At 44.4% G+C, this 27,818-nt stretch overlaps 1 protein-coding gene across 2 annotated transcripts; it reads right to left on the bottom strand.

Annotated features, from left to right (window-relative positions):
* Positions 1–257: 257 nt before the first annotated feature.
* On the bottom strand, positions 258–27,818 carry LOC110524291 (zinc finger C3H1 domain-containing protein). Of its 2 annotated transcripts, none has more exons than XM_036979160.2 (35): positions 25,305–27,818; positions 24,461–24,919; positions 24,136–24,296; positions 22,353–22,803; positions 21,917–22,140; positions 21,166–21,292; positions 20,876–20,967; positions 20,623–20,802; positions 20,165–20,326; positions 19,070–19,216; positions 18,776–18,891; positions 18,040–18,183; positions 17,771–17,945; positions 16,697–16,834; positions 15,795–16,430; positions 15,505–15,614; positions 15,257–15,388; positions 15,007–15,128; positions 14,711–14,812; positions 14,465–14,593; positions 14,061–14,241; positions 13,099–13,285; positions 11,561–11,752; positions 11,115–11,352; positions 10,724–10,829; positions 7,811–8,009; positions 6,077–6,171; positions 5,827–5,934; positions 5,466–5,570; positions 4,974–5,139; positions 4,698–4,798; positions 2,688–2,789; positions 2,424–2,463; positions 1,492–1,554; positions 258–1,338 (listed from the first exon to the last, which is right to left on the bottom strand). In XM_036979160.2, exons 1-35 carry the CDS (start codon positions 25,834–25,836, stop codon positions 1,201–1,203), a joined length of 6,360 nt encoding a protein of 2,119 aa, XP_036835055.2. In that variant the 5' UTR covers positions 25,837–27,818; the 3' UTR covers positions 258–1,200. The 2 variants fall into 2 exon arrangements, with proteins under 2 accessions (XP_036835055.2, XP_036835059.2); XM_036979164.2 differs by having other exon boundaries at positions 21,184–21,292.

Here is a 27,818-nt window from a genome sequence, read left to right as displayed (position 1 = left end):
AGTGAATTATAAGTGAAATAATCTGTCTAAACAATTGTTGAAAAAATTACTGTGTGTCATGCACAAAGTAGATGTCCCAACCGACTTGCCAAAACTATAGTTTCTTAACAAGAATTTTTTCGAGTGGTTGAAAAACGAGTTAATGTCTCCAACCTAAGTGTATATGTAAACCTCAACTATGTTTTCACCCCACTTGACAAGCTACCTCTGACCAAACCCAATAAAAGTTGACATAGTAAATAAAAGACAGGACATAATTTCATTAGATAATAATTTAATATAAACATTCAAATTCAACATACAAAAACTGTTGAAACACTCATCCTTGGCTCCTCTCAAATAGTCTGATCATTGTAATATATTTTTGACAAAAACAAAATTGCACATGAGAACATTTAAACTAGATGTTTGTGACTATCCTCGCCTGGTGATGTGTTTAAAGGGTCTTCCCCGCTGATCGACTGTCTGGCAGAGAGGATATCACAGCATTCAGCAGTCTCAAAAATACATGGGACAATGATGAGGGGCCAAATAAATACTTTTGCAGGCAGCCATTTTGACGTCAACATGGCCAGCCCTTTAATTTTCATGCGATTGTTAATGTTTTTGTTTTAAATCACTTCTTAAAACAAATAGCGAAACAAACAGGTAATTTGATCTCTTCCCTTGGGAGACACTGGAACAAAAAAGTTACATACTGTAGAAGGCAGCAGCGAGCGTCACTATTTGGGGAAAACCTCCTTTAAAAACACTCAAGACAGACGCACATCAACATCCCAGTTAGGATGCCATAGTCAGTCAAAAGTCTTCAACCCCGTACGTAAAGGTAAAAGGTCAAAAATAAAATTAAGTGACATGAGAAAAAAAGGAACATGTAAATTAAAAAGGGAAAAACAAAGACGTGTCACTTAATTAGCAGGTCTATACTTACGTACATGATGTAAGGTGATATAACCCTGAGTGCGTGGCCCAGAATTTGGACAGGGAGGGAGTTCATTCATTGGCTTCGGTGATGAGCGAGCAACCGTCCTGCCCACAGACGTCTCCCGGCTGGAGACAGTCCTACTGCGGGAGTGTCTGCCTCTAGAGTCTGCCCCCCTCTCTCTGGCTAACCTAGGCAGTGGTCTGGTCTGATTGGACTTAGATTGAACTTTTTTTTTTTTTCTTTTTTTTTTTTTGAGGGGGTGGGGGTGGTTATCCTCAGTGATCCTCTCCCTCCATTTTGCTCCAGACTAAATTTAGGGTCTCACTTAGACTCACTCCCACCTCTTGACATTTGTCAACAAGTTTCCTCAGTTTATCAGTTTTACCTCCCTCCGCAGCTTCAAACAGCAGGCGCTGGAAAGGGAGAGAGGAGGGGGGGGTGGGGGGGGGGGGTAGGTGAACATGCGTGCATTATCTCCCAGGTGGAACAAAAAACTAACTTTTTTTTTGTTGAGAAGTGTGTGTGTGTGTGTGTTTCAGAGAGATAGTAACTGAGAGGGAAATTACATCTTTCCATAGGGTGGCACACAGTGGAAGCTTTTGCAGGGCTTGCTGATAAAGAAGCCGGACCTACAAAAAACAAACAAAAATACCAAACGCAGGATCCACATGTCAGTTTAGCGGAGGACAAGGACAAAACAGGAGAAGGGGCGTGGAATGAGGTCAGTGGTTTTAGCAACTAGTTTAGTTTGTCTCTAATAGACCAAACTGTTACCGAGCAACAAAATCCAAACATTCCATTTTGTCCCCAACGTCAGTTGTAAGCCTTTTAACTGTCATACATTACATTGTGGCGAACACTGACACTAGCCTGTAGGGAAGAAATAGATTACAACAAAATGAAGGGAAGATTATGGGACAGCTGGGTCAAGGTAAATATGCAAAGAGAAACACTGACAAGAGGTTGGGACAGCAGCAGAGTCATTAACATGTTAACAGAGCAACATACATGATATACTGTACATCCAAACCTCCCCCTGCTAACTTACTGTCTCATCTCCCTCCGTGTCATATCCCTCTCCCTAAACTTTAACCTTCACCCATCCACTCCCTTACCAGCAGGGCTCTACAGTGAATCCATTTTACTCGCATATGCACTGAAATATTTTGCTGTGCGAAGAGCACCAGTTGTTGCAATGATTATTTCACTGTACCGCAGCCCATGGAGAATACGCTGAGTGCAGATTCATGACCATCATGCTTGCACCATTACTACAAAGAAAACAGCATGTTACGTCAAATGTTTTTCATTGTGGTCTCACATTTGTGTGCTCCTAAATTTTTCAACTTAGTGCTCCTTTTAAAAAAGGTCAGCGTAGAGCCTTGACCAGTCTTTCGCGCTTCTATTTTTGCCCAACTAGTCTTTCCTTGTTTCACTGCCCCTACCCACTTCGCTCATTGCACCCTGCCCACCCACCCCTACCCCCCCTCTAACTCACCTCGGAGCGCTCCTTGAGTTCCCTCTCCACAGCGATCGCTCTGCCGAGAAACACAGCACAAAAGCCTGTCAGCTATTCCCGCAATTCAAGTGCAGCGGCTTTTCAAAGCTGCGATTGAAGCAGGACAGAAGCGGCATTTTGTATGTGAAAAAGGCAGTGAGATGTGAAAAAAATATGTATGTGAAAAAAACAGTGAGAAACCATCTAGAAAGAGAATCACCTTATAATAAATAATTCACAGCGCAGGAGAAAGTTTCGACTTACATTTTCCAGTTGGCCAGATAGTTTGGAATGCTACTGCTCAACATTCTGGCCTGGAATTTCAGATGTTCTATATTTCCGTCCTGCCACTCTTGATACAGCAACCTATACAACAACAACAAAAATCTAACCTAATCGTCTGGAGAGTACAGCCTAGACAACAAAATAAGACCGGAGCCGCAGTTATAACACTAACCTAGATAATAATACAGTGCCTTGCGAAAGTATTCAGACCCCTTGAACTTTGCGACCTTTTGCCACATTTCAGGCTTCAAACATAAAGATATAAAACTGTATTTTGTGAATAATGTGAATAATCAACAACAAGTGGGACACAATCATGAAGTGGAACGACATTTATTGGATATTTCAAACTTTTTTAACAAATCAAAAACGGAAAAATTGGGCGTGCAAAATTATTCAGCCCCTTTACTTTCAGTGCAGCAAACTCTCTCCAGAAGTTCAGTGAGGATCTCTGAATGATCCAATGTTGACCTAAATTACTAATGATGATAAATACAATCCACCTGTGTGTAATCAAGTCTCCGTATAAATGCACCTGCACTGTGATAGTCTCAGAGGTCCGTTAAAAGCGCAGAGAGCATCATGAAGAACAAGGAACACACCAGGCAGGTCCGAGATACTGTTGTGAAGAAGTTTAAAGCCGGATTTGGATACAAAAATATTTCCCAAGCTTTAAACATCCCAAGGAGCACTGTGCAAGCGATAATATTGAAATGGAAGGAGTATCAGACCACTGCAAATCTACCAAGACCTGGCCGTCCCTCTAAACTTTCAGCTCATACAAGGAGAAGACTGATCAGAGATGCAGCCAAGAGGCCCATGATCACTCTGGATGAACTGCAGAGATCTACAGCTGAGGTGGGAGACTCTGTCCATAAGACAACAATCAGTCGTATATTGCACAAATCTGGCCTTTATGGAAGAGTGGCAAGAAGAAAGCCATTTCTTAAAGATATCCATAAAGTGTTGTTTAAAGTTTGCCACAAGCCACCTGGGAGACACACCAAACATGTGGAAGAAGGTGCTCTGGTCAGATGAAACCAAAATTGAACTTTTTGGCAATAATGCAAAACGTTATGTTTGGCGTAAAAGCAACATAGCTCATCACCCTGAACACACCATACCCACTGTCAAACATGGTGGTGGCAGCATCATGGTTTGGGCCTGCTTTTCTTCAGCAGGGACAGGGAAGATGGTTAAAATTGATGGGAAGATGGATGGAGCCAAATACAGGACCATTCTGGAAGAAAACCTGATGGAGTCTGCAAAAGACCGGGACGGAGATTTGTCTTCCAACAAGACAATGATCCAAAACATAAAGCAAAATCTACAATGGAATGGTTCAAAAATAAACATATCCAGGTGTTAGAATGGCCAAGTCAAAGTCCAGACCTGAATCCAATCGAGAATCTGTGGAAAGAACTGAAAACTGCTGTTCACAAATGCTCTCCATCCAACCTCACTGAGCTCGAGCTGTTTTGCAAGGAGGAATGGGAAAAAAATTCAGTCTCTCGATGTGCAAAACTGATAGAGACATACCCCAAGCGACTTACAGCTGTAATCGCAGCAAAAGGTGGCACTACAAAGTATTAACTTAAGGGGGCTGAATAATTTTGCACGCCCAATTTTTCCGTTTTTGATTTGTTAAAAAAGTTTGAAATATCCAATAAATGTCGTTCCACTTCATGATTGTGTCCCACTTGTTGTTGATTCTTCACAAAAAAATAGTTTTATATCTTTATGTTTGAAGCCTGAAATGTGGCAAAAGGTCGCAAAGTTCAAGGGGGCCGAATACTTTCGCAAGGCACTGTAGATTCCACAACCAGTAACTAACAGAGATTAAACAACAATAACAAGGCTCTAAAACAGTTCCAACTTGAATATATTCCAACTTCTATCATCCTCTGTCCGTGTCAAAGCAAACGGGACTAGTTTTACAACAGGTTTAGGCTGGTAGTGTCGTGAGGTGGTGTCAGGTGCTTTGGGTACCTCAGGGCCAGTTCAGTGTTGGTGGGCATGGTGTACTTTAGTCTCTCCAGGATATGGGGGTGCTGGGACTGGGGCAGACAGCGCAAGTAGTGGAACATAACCTGAGTGTGGAGAAGATTGCAATTGCACATTTCAAATACCACAAATGCTAACAAAAGGATTCAACTTCATAGACCCTTTCTGATCAACACTGGCTCTCTGGATTTTTTTTGTTGTCACTGGGTCTCATCTGATCACTCGTCAGAGTGAAGACAAGTCCAGTTGCGGTTCCATTACCTTGTTGTGAAATCTGAAGCAGCTCCAGTACTGGGCCGAGCTGAACGGAACCTCCAGCCTGGAAGGGACAGTTACTAGGCAACGCTGGACCAGGTCTGATAACATCCGGAGCTCTCTGCCATTGGAGGGGCTCCCAGCTAGCTTACTGCTGGTAAAAAGGAGATAACTGGAGAGAACAGTAAAAAGGTTAGTTAGGTTAGGTCTCTGGGCCCACCCCCACCTGGACGTTTGCCAATGCTAAGGCAGCCCCTGTCAGAAGCTGAGTGGAGGATAGCCGCCAACCACGCTGTGGTTGGTTAGTTGGTCAGGCCTTCTGATTGGATGCAAAGTCATCCAGATGAAAGCCTGTGCTCCCAATTGAGAACCCTTTTATTGTATGTGTCTGTTTATCATCGCTATAAAGGAGCATTAGATCTGGCTCGACTCTCATCAGATGTGGCCCCTTCATCCCATGGGACGAGTTGCTGTAAGACATTGTAAGACTTGACTCACTCCATCCATAGCTTTTGAAGGACATTTAGCTGCATTACGGCTCCCAGGGCTCTCTCGAAAGCATCCTTCGCCTCCCCAACACTACCGTGCACCCACTGCCACAGACTGCAAGACAAGACACCAGAAAACACCGTCTCGGACTGTATGAAATGACTTATCAGGAAGCCCAACTGTCATGTTTTATTGTATTGATGAATGAATGAATAACCCAATTTTAAAAACCATTATGAAAAGGTAACCTTATTATAAACTGTTACCGGTAAAAGTTAACGATGGTGCATTGAACTGCCATATATGACTAAGAACTGGGCTTATGTGTAGGGCAGGGTCAGCTCGGCTTATCACAGCACAGCACACTTACCAGTGGACGAGGTTCAGGTAAGGCTTTTGGTGACTAAGCTGCTCTTGAAGTTGCTTTTTGATAACTGGGCCTCTTAGGATGTCCTCTGTTGGAATACCAAGGATGGACCTTGAAAAGAAATGGAGATTGCATTAATTCATTGAACATTTAACCATATACCCCCTATACGAAAAAGGAAGCAACTTGGTTTTTTAAAAGTTAAGAGTTAGGACACTCATTCCTGCTTAAGTTCTGGGAGGAAATGTCCTACCGTAGCACATCCACAGGTTTCTGTTCACTTCTCTCCCCATCACAGAAGGACAGGACAAACTCCCGGAACAGAGGAGTGATGCAACTTGACTTCTCCTGTTCAGAGACACATACAGTGCATTCAGAAAGTATTCACACCCTTGACTTTTTCCACATTTTATTGTGTAACAGCCTGGATTTAAAATTGATTCAATTGAGATTTTGCCACTAACCTACACACAATACCCATAATGTCAAAGTGGAATTATGTTTAGACATTTTTACAAATGAATTCAAAATGAAAAGCTGAAATGTATTGATTCAAGTATTCAACCCCTTCATTGACAAGGCTAAACAAATTCAGGAGAAGAGAAAAATGCTTAACCAGCCACATAAGTTGCATGGACTCACTGTGCGCAATAATAGTGTTGAACATGCTTTTTTGAAGGACTACCTCATCTCTGAACCACACACATACAATTATCTTTAAGGTCCCTCAGTAGAGCAGTGAATTTCAAACACAGATTTAACCACAAAAGGAGGTTTTCCAATGCCTTGCAAAGGGCACCTATTGATGTTTTTTATTTTTAAGACATCTAATATCCCTTGGTGCATGGTGAAGTTATTAATTACCGTACACTTTGGATTGTGTATCAATACACCCAGTCACTACAAAGATACAGGCATCCTTTAACTAAGTTGTCGGAGAGGAAGGAAACCAATCAGGGATTTCACCATGAGGTCAATGGTGACTTTAAAACAGTTACAGAGTATAATGGATGTGGATTGACCAACAACATTGTAGTTACTCCACTAACATGACAAAGTGAAAATAATAAAAATATGTCAAAACATGCATCCTGTTTGCAGTAAGGCACTAAAGTAAAACTGCAATAAAAACATAACAGAATTGAATTATGTCCTGAATAAAAAGCATTATGTTTGGGGCAAATTCAACATCACTGAATACCACTTCATATTTTCAAGCAAGGTTGTGGCAGCATCATGTTATGGGCATGCTTGTCATCAGCAAGGACTAGGGAGTTTTGGGGGGATAAAAATAAACAATAGAGCTAAGCAAATCCTAGTGGAAAACTTGGTTCAGTCTGCTTTTCAACAGACAAAGGGAGAAGAATTCATCTTTCAGCAGAATAATAATCTAAGGCCGAAAATATACTTGAGTTGCTTACCAAGACGCAATTGAATGTTCCGGAATGGCCTTGTTAACTTTGACTTAAACTGTCTGGAAATATATGGCAAGACTTGAAAATGGCTGTCGAGCTTGAAGAATTTAAAAAAGAACAAAATGTGCAAATATTGTACAATCCAGGTGTGAAAAGCTTTTAGAGACTTACCCAGAAAGCTGCCAAAGTTGATTCTAACATGTATTGACTCGGGGGTGTGAAAACGTATGTAAATGAGATATTTCTGTATTGAAATTTAAATACATTTGCAACATTTCCTAAAAACATGTTTTCACTTTGTCAATATGGGCTACTGTGTATAGATGGGTAAGAATGTGTTTAATCCATTTTGAATTCAGGCTGTAACAAAATATGGAATACGTCAAGGGGTATCAACACTTTCTGAAGGCACTGTAAGGTTAGCTAGGTCATGAAGAATCTTAGTACAAAAAAACACAAAAATGATGTCATACATGTAAATTGATAATGCCCTTCTTAATTGACTCTAAAGGGATATATAACATTTGAAATGACCAGGAGTGCCACCCAACCCACAAAACAGACAGACTGACCTGTGCCATAAAGAACTTGCAAGTGTGGTAGAAGACCTCTGCATTGTATGGACACTGGGACAGAGCCCGTAGCCACACGCAGACACCCTGCTCACAGTCCCCCTTCCCCACGTAGAGCCCTGACAGGGCATCTAACAGGACACAGGACTGCGGGCACAGCGCCAACAAGGACTCACACAGATCCAGGCCCGCATCGTACCTACGGGGTGCAAGTCAGTTTTAAGTTAAGACTAGCAAGTAGTTTACTATTTTCTACATTATAGAATAATAGTGAAGACATTAAAACTATGAAATAACACATATGGAAACATGTAGCAACCAACAAATAAAAAAGTGCTCAACAAATCAAAATACATTTTATATATTTGAGATTCTTCAAAGTAGCCACCCATTGCCTTGACAGCTTTGCACACTCTTGGCATTCTCTCAACCAGCTTTATGAGGTGGACCTGGAATGCATTTCAAATAAACAGATGTGCCTTGGTAAAAGTTAATCCGTGGAATTGTTTATTCTTATGCGTTTGAGCCAATCAGTTGTTGTGATAAGGTAGGGGTGGTATACAGAAGATGGTATTTTACCAAATAGGGCTAAGTCCATATTATGGCAAGAACAGCTCAAATAAGCAAAGAAAAACAACAGTCCATCATTACATTAAGACATGAAGGTCAGTTAATCAGAAAAATTAAGAACTTTGAAAGTTTCTTCAAGTGCAGTCGCAAAAACCATCAAGCGCTATGAAACTGGCTATAATGAGGACCACCACAGGAAAGGAAGACCTAGAATGACCTATGCTGCAGAGGTTAAGTTCATTATTGTTACCAGGCTCAGAAATTGCAGCCCAAATAAATGCTTCAGAGTTAGACACATCAATATCAACTGTTCATAGTATACTGCATGAAATCTGGTCTTCATGGTCGAATTGCCGCAAAGAAACCACTACAAAAGGAATCCAATAAAAAGAAGAGACTTGCTTAGGCCAAGAAACACAAGCAATGGACATTAGATCGGTGGCAATCTGTCCTTTTGGTCTGTTGAGTCCAAATTTGGGATTTTTGGATCCAACCGCCGTGTCTTTGTGAGACGCAGAATAGGTGAACACATTATTTCTGCATGTGTGGTTCCCACCATGAAGCATGGAGGTGGTGTGATGGTGTGGGGGTACTTTGCTGGTGACACTGTTGCCTATGTATTTAGAATTCAAGGCACACGTAACCAGTATGGCTACCACAGCATTCTGCAGCGATACGCCACCCCATCTAGTTTGCGCTTAGTGGGACTATCATTTGTGTTTCAACAGGACAATGATCCAACACACCTCCAGGTGGTGTGAGGGCTATTTGACCAAGGAGAGTGATGGCGTGCTGCATCAGATGACCTAGCCTCCACAATCACTCGACCTCAACCCAATTGAAATGGTTTGGGATAAGTTAGACCGCAGAGTGAAGGAAAAGCCGCCAACAAGTGCTCAGCATATGGGAGAACTCCTTCAAGACTGTTGGAAAAGCATTCCAGGTGAAGCTGGTTGAGAGAATGCCAGGAGTGTGCAAAGCTGTCAAGCATGGAAGAAATTCTAATAGAAAACACTTTTTGGTTACTACATGATTCCATGTGTTATTTCATAGTTTGTCTTCACAATTATTCTACAATGTAGAAAATAGTAAAATTAAAAGAAAAACCCTACTGAAAGTCAGGCTTAAATCGACTAACATCAGTGCCTGACCTCACTAATTCTTGTGACTGAATGGAATTAAGTCCCCGCAGCAATGTTCCAACATCTAGTGGAAAGCCTTCCCAGAAGAGTAGAGGTTGTTATAGCAGCAAAGTGGGGACCAACTCCATATTAATTCCCATGATTTTGGAATAAGATGTTCGATGAGCAGTCCACATACTTTGTCATCTAGTGTACATTATAAGTGATTTCAAATGGGGCTCTCTCCATTCTGATCGTTTTATACTTTTCAACTTAAACCAAGTGCTCGAGCAATTCTACTCTTCTTGACTGACATGGGGAAGTGGCATGCAGAAGGAGAGAGATGACCCAAGTAGCAAACGCATAAACTACACTGAACAAAAATATAACGCAACATGAAGTGTTGGTCCCATGTTTCATGAGCTGGAATAAAAAGGTCCCAGAAATGTTCCATAAGCACAAAAAGCTTATTTCTCTCCTTTTGTGCACAAATGTATATAAATCCCTTTTAGTAAGCATTTCTCCTTTGCCAAGATAATCCACCTGACAGGTGTGGCATATCAAGAATGCGATTAAACGGCACAATCATTACACAGGTGCACCTTGTGCTGGGGACAAAAGGCGAACTCTAAAATGTGCAGTTTTGTCACAATGCCACAGATGTCTGAAGTTTCGAGGGAGCGTGCAATTGGCATGCTGACGGCAGGAATGTCTACCAGAACTGTTCAGACAATTGAATGTTAATTTCGCTACCATAAAGGCAGCCCAGGACCTAAACAACCAGATAGCTGATGAAACTGATGAGTATTTCTGTTTGTAATTAACTAATTCTGATTGGCTGGGCCTGGCTCCCTAGTGGGTGGGCCTGTGCCCTCCCAGACACACCCATCGCTGCGTCCCTGCCCAGTCATGTGGAATCCATAGATTAGGGGCTAGTTCCTTTATTTAAATTGACTGATATAACTGACATCCTTATATGAACTGTAACTCGTTGAAATTGTCGCGTTTATATTTTTGCTCAGTATGTAAAAACAAAACCATTACACGTGTCGGAAGTTGCGTATCACATTTATCAAACCAAACACTGAAATACCATTATAGAAGGTAAAGTATAAACCCATACCGGTCTGTGCATCAATACCTGTATATAGTAAAATATGGTATGGTATGGGCCACACACACTCTTCCCCCTTAGCTAGCAAAATGTTAGTGTTGAGCTTACTTTCCCAGCAGGCTGTAGCAGGCGATGAGGTTTGTGTATAGAGGCAGACAGACCAGAGTTCTCTCACTGGGAGGTAGAGTCTGGTCTGTGCACTGACGTACTGCATCTAGCGTTGAAAAAACAAGAATGAAATCAATGCCCCTCTCAGCTGTAAACAACATTTACATCAATGTGGCAGTAATTGTAGAAAAATGTAATAAGTAACTGAGTGGGAAATAGTCGAACTGGAAGTGTAACATTTTTATGCTTGCGAGCAAACTACATGTACCATGAGTAACGGTGGACAAAGTGAACATTTATAGACTGGGTGAAAAAGCTAAGTAGGAGACCTGTAAAAAGCACGGACAGTTTCCATGCGAGTCGTTGAACCGTGGCGATGGTGAAGGCTCACCTTCGAACACAGCGATAAGTGTGTCAGGCTCGGTGCGGACGTCGAGCGGCTTTCTCCAGGGGAGGGCGAAGGACTCTGTGCTTACCACCCGGGAAGGGTTGGAGTTGGCCGGGTCATACAAGCTGGCCGGCAGGCGGTCAAACTCTGTCAGGTGGATGAAGGACAGCCAGACTAGGCAGCGGTCACTCGCGGTCAGGTGGTCAGCAATGCACTGCTCAGTGACCGACTTCAAGGCATTCTGGAATGAACAGGGACGCCAGAGAGGTGATTGTTTGCCCTTGAGCATCTTGTGCATTTTGTGCAGCAGTAGCTAATCCAAGAGGTATTAAATAGGTTTGGCCTGATGGTGGAAAAAAAAGATGCCATACGACTTGGAATTGCCCTGAGAATTGATGTGTGCAGCTAGATTGTTGGTGCTCTCGGGTTATTTCTTCGCAGCTGCTTACCTGTAGGATGGCCAGGGCATTCTGTAGCCGGCCGGTGAACACGCTGAGTTGGACCCTGTAGAGTAGAGACTCCAGCAACTGGAAGGAGAGCCTCTCGGAGAAACCACTGGCCCAAGAACAGTCTAGTAGGTACTGCAGCAGACGACCACACACATAGTCCTTCCCCTCAAACGAGCTCTCCATGGTTAAGTACTGTGGAGGGGGGGGGTTAGTTTAGGCCTAATACACTATAACAGCATATTGGCTACATGCCTGGCCTGCCAATATTATTCTTCTCAGACCAGTTTATATTTCAGAACTCAAGCTTTGATAACTAAATAGATCAGTTGGTGTAGCACTTGCGAGGCACAGCGGAGCGTAAATTGAAATAACTAGTTTTTTTTATTTGACTGGATATGATGGTCATGGTGCTTTCAAGACAACTGGGAACTCTGGAAAAAAAAAACAAGGTCAAATCCTGACATCGGTGATCTTCAGGTTGGAAAGTCAGAGCTCTAGAAACATGCCCGAGTTGGATGACCATTCAAAACGATTTTCCCCCAATCGGAATCTCATTATTTTCAGAGTTCCCAGTTGTTTTAAACACGGCATTAGTCTCAGCGGAGGGAGGGAAAATAGCAGAGGGTCCCGCTCTCTCACGGTCCCTGCTCTCTCCTTCCTTTCCTCCTGTGAAACAGACCAAAGAGGGGACCTGTCTTCCACCTGATGGCAAAACTCGAGTCGGACTGCGTCTGTCTCGTGCACAAATGAATGTTGTTCCTATGACCAGAGAAAGTGAAATAGGCCTACTCCGCAATATTAAAATAGACGAGCTGCTAAGAATGATTTTTCAAATTTTATTTAAAGGCTGGACTATCGATACACTTGGCTACTCATTCATTGCGGCTGCAGTGGAAGTCGTTAGAAGCACGTTATGTTCGGTAATAGTGTTGACTAAAAACAGTGTTGACAGTACTGAAAAGTGGTGCAGCGATCTAAAGCGCTGCATCTCAGTGCTAGAGGGGTCATTACAGAACCTGGTTTGATCCCAGGCTGTATCACAACCGGGCCGTGATCGGGAGTCCCATAGGGCGGCTCAGAATTGGCCCAGCATTGTCCGGGTTAGGTCGTCATTGTAAAATAAGAACTTGGTAACTGACTTGCCTAGTTAAATAAAGAAAGGGTACATATTTTTTTTAACAGCAGCTCCTTGTTGTATTCTTTGACCGTCCCTGGTCATGGTTTTAAAAGTAATGAAATCTCACGTAGGCTAGTGTTAAACTTTGCTGTGGCCGGGGTTGTGGAAGCTGTAGGTAGGTGCATCGATTTGAACCATCTGATTGGCCAGCGCAGTAGGCGCACTCGATTGAGCCACAGACCTCCAGGGGTCGGACTTTTCAGACAAATTAGATTGTTCAAAATGCCAACACTTTGCCTACCCGGTGCGCAGAGCTTCTGAATCAAGTGCACCTACCGCCTTCATGCTTTTATCGTTGGCTTTTCTACAGAAATGCTTGGTGATCGACTAGGAATGCCTTGAAGATCGACTGAGGACTTACACTCCACCAGACTTGGTAGTCGGGGGCGTGCTCAACAGCCATCTCACACATCTCCTGCACCTCGTCCCTCTTCCCGCGGCGGGAGAACAGAGACAGGTAGTGGCACCAAATCTCGGGGTTGTCCCGGTTGTCCTCCAGGGCACGAGACAGCGTGTTCAGCGCAGCATCCAGGCACTCCGCCACGGAGCTACAGGGAAGCAACATAATACAATACTTATATCATATCACGTTACATTACAAAACATACAGTACCAGCCAAAAGTTCGGATACATCTACTCATTCAAGAGTTTCTTTACTGAAAACTAGGAAATAACACATATGGAATCATGTAGTAACCAAAAAAAAGTGTTAAAAGAAATCTAAATATATTTTACATTTGAGATACTTCAAAAGTAGCCACCCTTTGCCTCGATTACAGCTTTTCACACGCTTGGCATTCTCTCAACCAGCTTCACCTGGAATGCTTTTCCAACAGTCATGAAGGAGTTCCCACATATGCTGAGCACTTGTTGGCTGCTTTTCCTTCACAAATGAACTTTTAACAAGGCAGACCTGTTAATTGAAATCCATTGCAGTTGACTACCTCATGAAGCTGGTTGAGAGAATGCCAAGCGTGTGAAAAGCTGTCAAGGCAAAGGGTGGCTAATTTGAAGAATCTTAAATATAAAATATATTTTGATTAGTTTAAACACTTTTTGGTTACTACATGATTCCATATGTGTCATTTCATCGTTTTTCTTTTTTAGAGCTTCACTATTATTCTACACAGTAAAAATAAAGAAAAACACTTGAATGAGTAGGTGTGTCCAAACATTTGGACTGGTACTGTATAATACATATCCAATCTGATACACATACATCACCCAAGAAAACAACAACTATTTAACACCCCAGATCCAGATTTGAGTATGACTTGAGTCGAGGGTCATACATACACAGACACACGAGAGGGTTCACTTACGTCTCTTTCTGGCTGAGGTATTTGAAGGCCAGTTTGATCCACAGCTGTGCGTCGCGGGGGCTCTCCAGGACACTGGTCTCCAGGTTAGATATGTCGTCAGTCTCACTAATGAAGTAACGCTTGTCGTCTGGGGTCACACACACATCCATGGCAGCAGACAAACTCCTCTTGGAAAAACCGTCTATGACAAGGATAAAATGTAAAAAAATAAAATGACAAACAGCAAAAGGATAAAGGTAAAACTCTCCGGGATCAAAACTCAAACGGTTGTGTTCTGCGCAATTGAAGCGGAGCAATTGCTGTGTTCGTGCCGCCTCCATTTACACCGCGCTTCAGATTAGTTGTAATTCTGCTCGTCTGTTGTGGTTTGTTGTTGGGAGATGAACCTACTGACCGAGACTCACCGTATTTGACCGGACCAAGGTTGGCGTCTGCACACTCGTCCCCGCTGTCGTCCCCAGCGCTTGGGCTGGCCTGGCGAGCGGGCTGAGGCCTCCACCTCCGGAGATCCTTACACGTGGTGAAGGGAGGGACTACACACAACACGAGTTAGACTAGAGTCAGAATGCTTCTATGGTGGGGTAGGTTCCTTAAACTCGAAAGATATTGTTGAGTGAAGAGGAGATGTAACAAAAGGAAGGATAACTCACCATGTCTTTTGCTTTCATTCACTTTGCTCAACAGTAGAACGGCCTTCTGGTCCATTCCCATGCGATCCTTGTTTGTCCCAAAGAGCTTTTTTAAATACTTTTCTGAAAATAGGGACACAAGCAACATTGGCACAACTAACATTGTCAGTGAAAGCCTCAAACATGTATTTATCACGGAGTAAGAGGTTCAAGATTTTATTTTATTTTATAACTTCCATTATTTAAAAATCGCCAAATCCATAAATTCTAAACACAATGGCATTTTAATATTGCCAGATGCAGTGTGGTTCGGTTACCTGTGGCAACACTGATGTCATCAGTAGTACTGCTCTCCGAGCAGCCAATCAAGGCCAGGTTGTACGACAGGATATCATGGAAAAGCTGGTTTCCACCGAAAGTGCAATTTCTCATATGCTGCCTAGAAAACAGACCAAGAAAAAAAAACCAACATCAGATCACCCAAATGAGTCAGGGTGATTACAATGAAACAGAAATGAATACAGACTCACATGCATGTTTACACACACACTAAGAAGACCGACTTACCACTTGCAGTCATCGTCATTGCATGTGCCTGTGAGGTCGAAGCGGCAGAAACACTTTTTGGGCACCACAACGTTGCTGTAAGACACAGAGCTGAGTGATAACTTCTCCTTGGTCCGAAAGTACGGACTGAACCTGAAGGCAAAAAAAACAAGAGGAGGAAAAAGTTCTTATTGAAAGCAGGATGCGGTCATTCTTAGCACTAGTAATGTGTAATTGGGAGACGGCCTAGCAGTGAAGTAGCCACCTACCTGTAAGACTTGAAGACCAGGAGAGGGCTGCGATATTGTCCGAACGGGACAGGCTTCAGCTCAGCACGGCTTGACTGGGCAGCCATTATGTCTACATCCACCTCTATCACCTGAACATTAAAACATGTCAGTCTTACCATGGAGAATGAACGGAACACAGTTCCGGACAGGACGTGTGTGTTGTATGCAAGTCCAGAGACTGTACAGTAAAAAACTAAGTAGCATTTAAAATCACAACAAAAGGTCATTTGAAGTCAGCGCGAGTAGGTTCCAGTTATATTATGCTTTACCTTCCCAGCTGGAGGTTTCTCCACAGTGCCACCTAGCGCCCGTAGTTCCCCGAGCAGCAGCTCTCCTAGGTTGGCCTGCTGCTTGTCCATCGTCTGCAGGGCTTCCACCTCCAGCCCTAGAAACAGCTCCCCAGGCCCAGGGGCCTTCACCTTGGCTGACTTGGCTGGACAATCCTTGACCAGTCCAGTCCCACCGGGCTCCAGTTTAGGCTTGGTGAAGGCGCCCGTCTCTCTGAAAGAGCGCCTGCGAACACTCTGGGTGGAGGCGGAGGGCACTGCTGCAGTGGCGGGTTCCATGTCGCCGTCTTCAGTCTCAGTGATATCCTCACTGCTGACCAGGGTGAGTTTATCCTGGGTGAGGTCATGTAGGGATGGCTGGGGCAAAGGGAAGGGGCTGGTGGGAGGGGCACTGGGCTGGCGAGCCCTGGGGATTGGGGTGGAGGTGGCCTGTGGTGGCGGGGGTTCGGGGACGGCTCCTCGGTTGTGGAGGGCCTGGGCCTCCTTCAGCTTCTGGATCTTTAGGGCGTACTCCGACTCGAGCAGCTGCAGACGCTGCTTCTGGGCCAGGAGGTCGGCGAAGTGGCGCTCAGTCCCGCGGGGGGCGACAGAGACTTCCGCCCGCAGACGCTTCGCAGGCTGTAGAATGGAGGCAGGGCAGAGAGACCGTTTAGAGAACACGGGCCTAAACTTATGGATGGGTCGTGTGCAGTTGAAAGGAAAATGGGAGAAGACTTTCGAAACAAAGATGGTGTTACAAGTCCAACAACACACATGTTCCACTTCAAAGCAATTCACGATGTTCTGCCCCACTGGACAAGGCCTTGAACACATTTCTATGATTTATCAAACAACAAGTAAGGGCTCCGGAATAGTAGTGTGGGTGGGTACGTTGTGATGCTCACCGAGGGGTGGCTGACGTCCGTGCGTCGTTTCTGACCCCCTGGCTCTCTGCCTGCGGCGGCCTGGGCTTGGACCATCTCTTTCTGCAGCTTCAAGCTGTGGCTCTTCTTCACTGACACGCGGAGCTGAACACGATGAACCTATAGGGCGGGAACATACGCGACAGACGTTAAAGGGTGGAAACAAAACATTAAGAGCACCTGCTCTTTCCGTGACAGACTGGCCAGGTGAATCCAGGTGAAAGCTATCATCCCTTATTGATGTCACTTGTTAAAATCCACTTCAAATTAGTGTAGATGAGAAGGATTTTGAAAGCCTTGACACAATTGAGACACGGATTGTGTGTGTGTGTGCCATTCAGAGGGTGAATGGGCAAGATTTTTAAGTGCCTTTGAACGGAGTACGGTAGGTGAGACACACCGGTTCTTGACACGCACCGATTCGAGTGTGTCAAGAACTGCAACGCTGCTGGGTTTTTCACACTCAACAGTTTCGTGTGTATCAAGAATGGTCCACCACCCCAAAGGACATCCAGCCAACTTGACACAACTGTAGGAAGCATTGGAGTCGACATGGGCCAGAATCCCTGTGGAACGCTTTCGACACCTTGTAGAGTCCACGCCTCAACGAATTAAGACTGTTCTGAGGGCAAAAAGGGGGTGCAACTCAATATTAGGAAGGTGTCCCTTATTTTGGTCAACTCCGTCTAAATGACAGATGAGAGCTAAAACATAACACAACCAGTATGATAACGCATCAGAACCTTAATTAGCTGAATCAGGTGTGTTGAGAGTGAAAGACAGCACACCCAGTAGCCCGCCAACGAGAAGGCATGACCACACCTGCTATATACACGCAAAGAAGAATTGAATGAAATGCGCCGTATCCTTCAGAGACATTCCTTTGTAGCTTGGCATCTTCCCAACATTCCCAGTAGAAACAATTCCTACTCCACTGTTCACCTTCCACTGACTAAAACCTTCAGCCATCCGACTCATTGCTCTCAGCTAGGAGTTTACTTCAAACTTCATTCCCTTTCAGTTTCACTTCCCCCGGTTCCTCCCTAACTGACACACCTGTTCCTGGAGCCTGTTGAGGAGGGTCTTGTTGGCACTGACAATCTTCTCCGAGGCCAGGAGCTGTTCTTTGAGCTTGGCCACCTTGGCCTCAGCTGCCTTCAACGCCTCCTTCTTCTTCTGCTCCTGCTGCAAGAGCTGCCTCAGGATGCCGTCGTCCTTCAGGAGCAGGTTTCTGGGAGGAGGGAGAGGGGAGAAACCATAAGTCAGAGTCATTTCCTAATGTGAGGCAACTACTGAAAATACCAATGTGTTTTGGGGGGCCTCACCTGTGTTTGGTCAGGTTGGTCTCTGCCTCGGTCAGCTGTAGCTTGGCCGCTGCCTTGGCAGCAAAGTCCACATCGGGATCGGAGCCTGCAGGAGAGGACACAGCTCGGGGACTGTGGTCCATCAGAACCTTCTGTTTCTCCCTACTGCAGTCAGAAAACAAATAAAACAGTGAGACAATTTTTGTCAGTGTTTTTAATTTTTAACCTTGATTTGAACCAGGCTAGTCAATTATTATTAATGTTATTTACAATGACAGCCTGGCAAAAGGCTTCCTGTGAGGACGGGGGCCAAGATAAAATAAAAAAAACACATACTAAGATAAAAACGGACAACACAGACAGAAGACGCTGGCAACAGCACAAATACAACAGCAAACAAACAGCGTGTGTGCGCGCGCAGGAATGTGTGTGACGTAAAACATGCTTCCTTACATAAGGCAACGCAAACTAGTGGCAACGACACGTCGCAACAACCTGTTCATCTATTTGTCCTTTGAACTCCTCCAGAGACACCAGGTCGTGTTTTAGGTTGGCTCGGAAGGAATTCCAAGACCACGGGTATAATGAATGAAAGGACCATTTGCAGTCCATAGCGTGTCACCATTCACATTCTAAAGGAATATCCTTCCTCACCTCGGTGCCTTTAATATAGCTAGGCGTGTTAATGAATGGTTGTATCCATCGATAGTTTTTCAACCCAGGCGCAATGTCAGGCCACCTTCTGGGAAAACCATACCTGGCTATTTCTCCTTTCAGCAGACGATACTCAGCCTTCTTGGCATCGGATAGAGCCTCCGGAGTTCTGACTGGTTCGTTCTCCTCAGACCCTGACGTCGGTTTGGCTTTTGCTGCCTAGACGTTCAAAGAGAGAGCGAGAGAAAAAAAAGAAAAAAAAAGCATCAACTTCCCGTCCCCCTCAGATCATATACAATTAGCACACTTATCAAGCATCTCAAATTAGAATTCTGCCATTCACATATACATTGGGGGGAGGTCCTGGAGGCTAAACTGTTGGGCCACACACACATACCTCTGCAGACCTGCGGGCCTCCTTAATCATGAACTCCAGGCCTCCAAAGACAAACTGTGTCCGTGTAGAGCTGCCGCAGGTCTCCATGTCCGAGTCACTGTCGTCTGAACCGTTGAGCTGGACTACCACCGCCTTGTGCCGCGGGAGCTGGGGGGGGGAACAATAACAAGTATGAATTAAAAAAATGGGTCATGGTGAGGAACGGGCGCGGACTTCACGGCTCCAAATCGATTCATCGCAAAGCGGGAGTGTCAATTTACGATCAGATCCCCCTTGTCTTATTTATTACGATCTGAAATGCAAAACTGATCCTATGTCAGCCGTCCTACTCTTGACGCTCAGTGAATACGAGCCCTGGGATGCAGTCGAAGATGAGCTTAATGTTCAGCTTATTGTTCACGGGCTCTGGGAACACATGTCCTGCTGAAGGGACCCACGAGTGTTTCCTATAGCAGTCAACAGCGCGAGTTCTAAGCCATTAGTCTTAGAAAACATCACATGGCGTTACTGAGGACAAAGATACCTGTGGCTTCCAAAGTCCTGTTTTACACAACTTAGCTGCAAAAAAAAAAAAAGAAGCAGAATATGTAGTTCTTGAACAAAAATATAGCACATTAACAAAAATATGAATATTTTCAGCACGTGCAAGATGATCAGAGAAGAAACTAATTTGCGAATCTACTGACTTGTTGCTTCAACATACTTCCATGGCTGTGTTTATAATTGTAGGTGAACAGGATGAATGCCATCCGGAATATTGTGGTTGAAAGTGTCAAAGAAAGGACGCTATTCAGGGCATTGTGGGTTTTAAGAAATGTACATTTTAGTCATTCAGCAGATGCTATTATTCAGAGAGACTTACAGGAGCGATTAGGGTTAAGTGCCTTGCTCAAAGGCACATCAACAGAATTTCCCCCTAGTCACCTCGGGGAGTCGAACTGGCGACCTTTCGGTTACTGACCCAACGCTGGATTTCCTTCAAATGTTTAGGTTTGGTTGGAAAGCCAACAGGAAATGAACATGTTAACTGGTTAATTCAGTAACAACTATGTATTAGCCTGTAGTATATTATCCCCATTGTGTTATTATCCTTACCACCAGTGGGAGCCTGGGGTGGTGATGCCCGCGGCTGTACTTCTTGTTTCGTGGTTGGGGTGCTGTGTTGAGGCTGACCACACTCCGGTTGCTCATGGGCACCGGCTGAACCAGACTGACCAGGGGGGAGGGAGAGGGGGGGCCGCTGTCAAGGGTAATCTCCTAAGGGGGAGGAAGACATTGTTAAAGCCAGACTCACCAAGCCCTGTTCAAAGACAATTATTTGCTGTAGTATTGGAAAATATCATGATTGAGTTGCCCATCTCATATAGCAGGGTAACGAGATAAATTAGCATTGTTCAACACCTGTAAATTAACAGAGTGAAAAATATGCATCCTTCTGTTGAGCTGAATTCACTTTGTAGAGTATGATCTACTCCTAAAACAACACAAATAACACGGCATGTCACTTTACGCTCATGTGGCGCCATCTAGTGTTGTACCGCAGGAAGTACCACCTTCTTGTTGGCCATGGACATGAGGCAGGTCTCTCTGAGCAGCATCTCCTCCTCCTCTTCCTCATCCGCGAACGGCGGCTTGGGGGGCGGCTCTAGCTCATCCGGGGGTGGGGGCATTGGGGGTAAGGGTGGAGGGGGCGCAGACGGAATGACGGACAGGAAACGCGGCTGACCCAAATCCTGGAAAGAAAGAGGAAGCTGTTTAGTTTCACTTGTAAGAGCAGCATGGTTTAGAGTTTAGAGTGGAACGTACAATTCTGTATTGAGGGGAGTCCATGGGGAAAGGCATGGGCATGTGAGTGAAACATCCTTGGACCTCGAATGGATCATGTACTGGAGAAGATGCTGGAAAGAGACAAGAACAGAATTTTAGCCAATCAGATTCTGACAGAAATAAGACTGTCAAACATCACAAAAGCGGCATGGATTGATGACCATGTCCCAACATACAATCTATCCACGATGTAGGATGGGTTCTATATAACACCTTCAGAAAGGTTGAAACGTGCTGTGAGTGCATTCGCAGGTGAGCTGATCGCTCACCCGGAGAATTGGTCTCACTGTCAGTATCCATGGCAACCTCATCGTAGTTGTCATACTGGTAAAGGTTCCCTGAGGTGTCCAATCCCTGTTTACCAGAAGACTTCCTAGTGTGGTCGCTGTCTCTGGACTGAGGGGGACAAATAGACATTTTAACTTCCAACATTTTCTCAGTCTTTCTCTTATCTGGGAAAATGAACATTTCTGACACAGATCCCCATCACTGGCCCCTGCCTCATAACCACATAACCACAATCTGTAACGATTGGATAGCTATAAGCAATATGGTGAAAAATGTACCAAGTATATCAGATGGCAAGGTAGAGCCACCTCCATATTACATACTCATATCCAATCCTTTCGAAGCTACTTGATGTGCCTAGGGAGTAGGGGCGAGGGCATTCTGGACTGCGAGTGGTTTGAGTAAAAAATTAAATAAACGTTTTTAAACATTAAAATGACTAAAACCAAATTGAAACGGTAAAAATGATAATGAACCAACATTTATAGTCTCTTTACTCTGTCCTGATTGCTAACAGTCATCAAAACGAAAGCTAGATAGCCAGGAAACAATTCAAAGCGATGGATAGAGGATTTATATTTTGACAGCAAGGAAATATAATACACTTTAAGTGCGGCCCTCCGGACCTCGTTGAAGACCGAATGCAGCCCGTGGGTCAAAGTGAGTTCTACGCCCCTGGGCTAGGGTCTAGGATGGGTTTCTGGACAGGAACTCTCGCTCTCTCCCTCTTACCTTGCTCGGATTGCGCGCCAGTGGCGGCTTGGAGCCCCCAACCAGCTTCATGAAGCGGTTGTACTGCTCGTCCTGATTGGACAGATCCCGGATCTTGCGGATCTCTTCCTCCCTCCTGCGGCGTTCCTCCTCTTCCTGTCTCCGCAGCTCGTCCTGGTCTCTCTGCTGTTGGAGCTTCCAGGTCCTCAACTGCTGCTTCCGGAACGCCTGCTTGGCCACCGAGCCTGGGGTACAGGAATCAAAAGGGGGGACATTTTGGGGGGAAAAGCCTAAGCAATACATAAGCAGTTTTGTAAACTCAAGTTTGAGCTTTAGAAATCTAATGAACTCCATTTTGGTACCAAATGTTCCAAGACTAGAATGTCAGTTTCATGGAACGTTTGGTGCCAACATTGAGGACAGTTTGTATCTGACTAAGCAGAAAGGCCCTCCTCACCTGGGCTGACCATCTTCCTCCCTGGATAGCCCTTGACCGGAGCTTTGCTCTTCTCCACTGGAGGCTTAGCCCCAGCCTTGGCCTTCTCATGGGGCTTGTTGGCCAGAGCTTTGGCCTTCTCCGAGGCAGCAGAGGAGGCAGACCTGGTGGTGACTCTGCCTCTTTCAGCTGGGTTGGATGCACGGGATGTAGAGCTGGATGTCTTCTCCTGGGAAGGCTTGGCGTTGGTGATCTTCTCCTGGGAAGGCTTGGCGTTGGGGATCTTCTCCTGGGAAGGCTTGGCGTTGGTGATCTTCTCCTGGGAAGGCTTGGCGTTGGTGATCTTTTCCTTGCTCGCATTCATTACCTGCTGTTCTTTCTGGTGCCACTTCCTGCTGGCTGACTGCAAGGCCAAGAGACGCAGCTGCAGCTCAGACAGCTCCTCGTCTTCATTGCTCCCCTTCACTTTAGGCTGCAGGGGGGAGGTAATTATAATGGGATTTTAAATTGGAATGGCCTAAGTGCCAGATGACCTGGATCCTAACTAGACAACAATACAACTCAACGTTCGCAAGTGTGCATTGTGTCAATGGACATTTCCACACCTCAAGTCAATATTTGTGACTAAACCACTTTAAACTAGATAAAGCCTAATGCCTTGACATAAACCATTTTAACTAGGGCTGCCAAACCATTAAAATAGTGAATTGAGTTAATGACAAAAAAAATCACAACTTTAGAATTTGATCAAAGTTTGCCCTAAAGAAAGATCTTTCCATTTAAGAATCAGTATATTGAGTTAGACATACTATGTTTTGATTGTAAGGGATGGAAACACAAAATGATCTACATCAGAATGTTTGAATAGCCCTTTCACCATAAACACAAAACTCACCGTAATATGCAGCTAGCTGCTAATGCTCACAACGTTTAATTAGGCCTACTCCCTCTTATCAATGTTTACGTATAACACTTGCGTGCAACACACACAGTCCCCAAATCCAGAACAAATTCAAGAAAGCGTACCGTATTACATAGAGACATTATTGCATGGCACACTGTTCCATCTCATATTGCTCAAATAAAGAGCAAACCTGTTTTTTTTTTAAAACCCCATAAAGCAACACCTCACCGACCAACCCCTCTCCCCTATTCGACCTAGATATGTAGCTCTCTCCTTGAGGTGTTCTTGTCCATTAATGTTCTGTATGATTTCATGTTTAATTTGTTGCGTGTGGACCCCAGGAAGAGCAGCTGCTGCTTTTCAATAGCGAATAGGGATCCTAACAAAACGCCACGTACAAAAGCTTCAGGCATACTAAATGAGTGGGACTATAGGGAAGAAAAAAAAAAAAACTGGCTCTACAGATACAAAGAACAAAGAGCTTTAAATCTTGTCCAACAATGTTATGAAAACACTGTAACCATCTGTAGTGTTCAGATAACTTTACACACATGGGCCTACACTCTCCCACTCTCCCACCCCCTCTCTCACATACTCCCACACACCCCACTCTTGAAGAATCTCTTTGAGTAGACTATTCCTTCTCAATTTTTCCTGTGCCACCCAAATGTGTGCATAGACTAACCAGTGGTCAAAGTTATCAGGTCGCTAGCTAGGTAACATGACTAACTAGCTAAACAACGTTCACATTCGCAAACAAACAGAGGCAGAAAAAACAACAACATGCGAAAACACGCACGCTTAAAAAGGTTATGTGAGGTGTAGAAATGTGCGCCGATAGCATGTTAATAACGCGTGACACGTTTAACTTTGACGGCCCTAATTTGAACAGATGCCAACCTTGACAGGGGATGGAGCGGAGTCCTCTGATGATTCGCTGCAGCACACACAACCGACTTTCGAATACTTCGTCTCCCCCTCTTCCTTCGGGTCCTCAGATTTGCTGCGGCAGCACACACAGGCTGTCGTGTCCTTCTCCCCTGCCTTGTTCTCCTCTTCTCCTAAATAGTCAGTAGACAACACAAACAGGGTCTTAACATTGTGGCTGAGAAAAACAATACATCATTGATTATGATCAAGTCTGCTTCACAATGTTTCCTTAGTTTGTTACCACCACTGTCGCCATCGCTGCAGACTTGTGTTGCAGCGTGGCTTTGGTACACACCTTTGGGAATAGCAAACGGGGTAGCAACTGGTTCAACTGGACCTCTTTCGCTCTCCGTGTCACCGTCCTCTTTCTCTGGATCTTTCTTTTCCGTTTTAGTTTTGAGCGCATCAATCTCTGCCGGAGTGAGGAGTTTCTGTCGTAGAGGTTTGAGGTTGAATGCCTGAAATACCTTCTTCTCCTCCGCCGCGCTGTCATCGGGAATACTGTTAGTGTCGGGTAACGGCCCGTTCTGGGGAGTACTGGCAGAAACCTCAGGCTCGTTCAGAGCCGGCAGGTCTTCTTCGGGCTTCAGAACCATGTTCTCTTCTTTTCTAATACATTCCAGCTCCAGCTGAATCTGTTTGTACTTGGTGAGCAGATCCTCAAAGCTCTCGTTGACACCATTCTCGGTTTTGGCAGCGTTGTGGTGCATCATCTGCTTGTTTCTTACCTGATTCCTCCCCATCATTACCTTCTCTGAATTCATGAAGTGAAGGAAATGCACAACTCATGAGTTTGATTACGACACACAAAGACTGACACTAATAGCAACATGTATTTAGATCCAAAATCCATTTCCAGGTTAACAGCACAAAGTGTTTTGTTTCTAACTCAAAATGCTACCAATCAATTGAGCATTGATGGCAGGGAGGGGAATACTGTGTAAAATCAACTGTTACAAAATGGCAGATATATTGTTAGCTAGAGGCGATATGGTAACTACAATCAAGGCTAGTACAACAGCCAAACAGAGAAATATGTTACAATGCGTGGTTACATTTGTTAGGGTTTTACCTTCAGCAACATGGCATCACACACTTTACAATCATACAGATGCCATGAGATGAATACCAAAGGATACGTTTGTTTCTCGAGGGAGATTCTTTCTTGTTACTGTGATTCTCTCCGGGCCCATAACGACCGGGGGGAACCCAACCAGTCTCTCTCCCTCCACCACATCCGTCTCCCCAGCCTCCTCGTCCCCAATCCCCGCGACCGTCATCTTCTGGTTTCCACCGGTGCCTAAATCGACCCAGGGCTGTGTGACTTCGTTCCCAGAAGCTGGAACGTGGGCTCTGGTCACAGTGAGGCCCCAGTGGCGGCGGCCGATCGGGACCGCTTTGCGGTCTGTGGTTCGGAGGGAAGGGACTGTGCGAATGAGGTCCGCGGTTGTATGGCATTAAGAGTCGAAAATCTGTAGGCTGGCTACCCATAAGAGGTGGTAAACTTCGCGCCGATGGTTTCGATTTCCGTGTATTTCGTGATGAGTTGTTCGTACTACTAGGCCTCATTGTATCCTGCTGTATAAGCACCTTTTCGTCGGTGTCATCATCGCAGATCTCCCCGTCTTCCAGCTCCCCTTCGTCCGTCCGATTGCTTGACTTTGAATCCATGTTGTAGAGTAATGCGGTATTACCTTCGTTAGACTAGTACTTAAACGTACAACATATGTTTGTAATTACAAACTTGGATGTATGATTGTGTTGTTACGCCAACGTTAAAGAATCTAACGCTAACTACGCTGTTTCTCTCCCTTCTCCTGCTTGAAGCCTGGGGAAGTTCCACCGCAGAAGTTGAGGGGGGGCCGATGTAAATTTGTGACGCTATGCAACACGTCAAATGCCTCGCTTGGGTGGAGCTCCAAAGGCACGTATGCGGACTTCTTCTTCTTCGATGAGGTTTAACCGCGGTTGGCATCCAATAAATGTTGCATTACCGCCACCTACTAGACTGGAGTATAACTCCCTTATTCTATGCTTGAAAGAGTAAATAAATAAAACAAATACCCTACCATCTAGCAAAACACTTACAATTATATATTTTTTAAAATAACAATATTAGTAATAATATATATACAATACTCCAGTATTTAAATCTATTTAGTCCTACTTCAGGATGGGACACCGCCACTCATGCCATGGCCCCATGTCATTTATCTTGTATATATTTCACTGTGAACTGCTGCTGCTTACTATCAGGCAGTGAGGCAGGCTGTTGCTGAGGGAGTGGTTGGCCTTGGGAGGGGGTGTGTGTGTTGAGAGAGCCCTGCAAGCAGGCAGTATGCTTCCCTGAAGAAACAGTTTGGACGAGTTTGTGCATATATTATGACAACATTTTGTGATGTTTTTGTTAGTTTTGGACTTCCGTTAGGGTTTCTTTGGCCATTCAAGCACGCTATATCTTTTCTGGAGGCAAGCCGAAATACACCCCTTCTTCGGTGATTGGTCAACAGTAGGGATTCTTCAATAAAGTCTTTGTTGTCATTCAACGAGAGACGACTGATTTTCATGCACATTTTTTTCATTGAGAAATACTGAACCAAACATCTTACTGTAGTTAGATGTGAAATTAATAAAATATTTATTGAGGTATCTTAGATTAATTCAGCCTAGTTTGAGGAGGTGTATACTGTCTACTGTGTCTCAAAATGGACAAACAGTACTATTGCCGCCTTTTAGCTATAGACTTCAGCTTGCCTTGAGAAAAAATGGTGTGCCCGAACAGCCGCAAAAACAAACAAAAACATCACAAGAGGACCAAGAGAGGGAGTGTGGTGATGTAGTATCTGTCCACAACTAAAATAATCAATGTGGAATCTGACATGTATCCCGAAAGCATGATGGTGTACTTACTATGTGCACATGCTAAAAGAAAGAAACGAGGTGGGTAGATAACTAAGTGTGTCATTGAAGCAAAGTATTTATGAACTATGTGGAAGAAATTAATATTTATTACATACTATACTGTTTAATTAGACATACTTTACTGTTTTTTACTTAAATAATTGTCCATTGTTATATGCTAGTATTTTTTACTGATACAAACTTGTCTTGTGTGACTTAGTCATAAATCTGAGCTAAAAGATTTATGAGCTGCTTGGGTGCGACTGCAGTATGTGACCTCCTGTGTTTACGATCGGCAGGAATTTAGCTATGTGGGAATTGCAGGGAGGAACAGAGAATGGTGGCGATACAACTGTTCACAGGGCCTGTTCTGCACATCTGATAACTGTCATATAGATTAGAGGATGTACTTCCTATAAAAGGAGAGAGACAGCTCTGTTCGTTGGCCTTTCAACATTGAACTATTTGAGTGACTGTTGTCTGCATCATTTTTGCAAATCTTATAATAAAGTTGTTGTTTGAAAGAATCTGCAGTCTCTCTTCCTATAGAATTTATACCACAATTTGGTGATGAGGATGGAATGGCTAACTCAGCTTACTGATTGTTCCCGGGGAAGGGGAAATTCTAGGGCAAATTCTCTGTTGGAGCAGGGTGACCCTGTTGAAGCAGGGACATCTCCGATTGGGATCTTTTTGTTGAAGCAGAAGTATCCTGGTCAGAGACAGGGGCTGTGGTTGTGGTTCTCTGTTGA

Source organism: Oncorhynchus mykiss, chromosome 1, assembly GCF_057628025.1.
Source record: "Oncorhynchus mykiss isolate SJ-2025 chromosome 1, ASM5762802v1, whole genome shotgun sequence".
Classification (NCBI taxonomy): Eukaryota; Metazoa; Chordata; class Actinopteri; order Salmoniformes; family Salmonidae; genus Oncorhynchus; species Oncorhynchus mykiss.
Note: the sequence above shows the minus strand (reverse complement) of the source record. Positions and strands in the feature narration are given on the sequence as shown.

What these genes read in the sequence shown, in the direction of transcription:
- LOC110524291 (XM_036979160.2), bottom strand. Translation starts at nt 25,836, where the DNA reads ATGGATTCAAAGTCAAGCAATCGGACGGACGAAGGGGAGCTGGAAGAC. An exon ending in ACCAACCTGACCAAACACAG is followed by an intron (nt 17,946 to 18,039) that starts GTGAGGCCCCCC and finishes CCCTCCTCCCAG; the next exon opens with AAACCTGCTCCTGAAGGACG. An exon ending in GTGCCACCCTATGGAAAGAT is followed by an intron (nt 1,339 to 1,491) that starts GTAATTTCCCTC and finishes CTCCCTTTCCAG; the next exon opens with CGCCTGCTGTTTGAAGCTGC.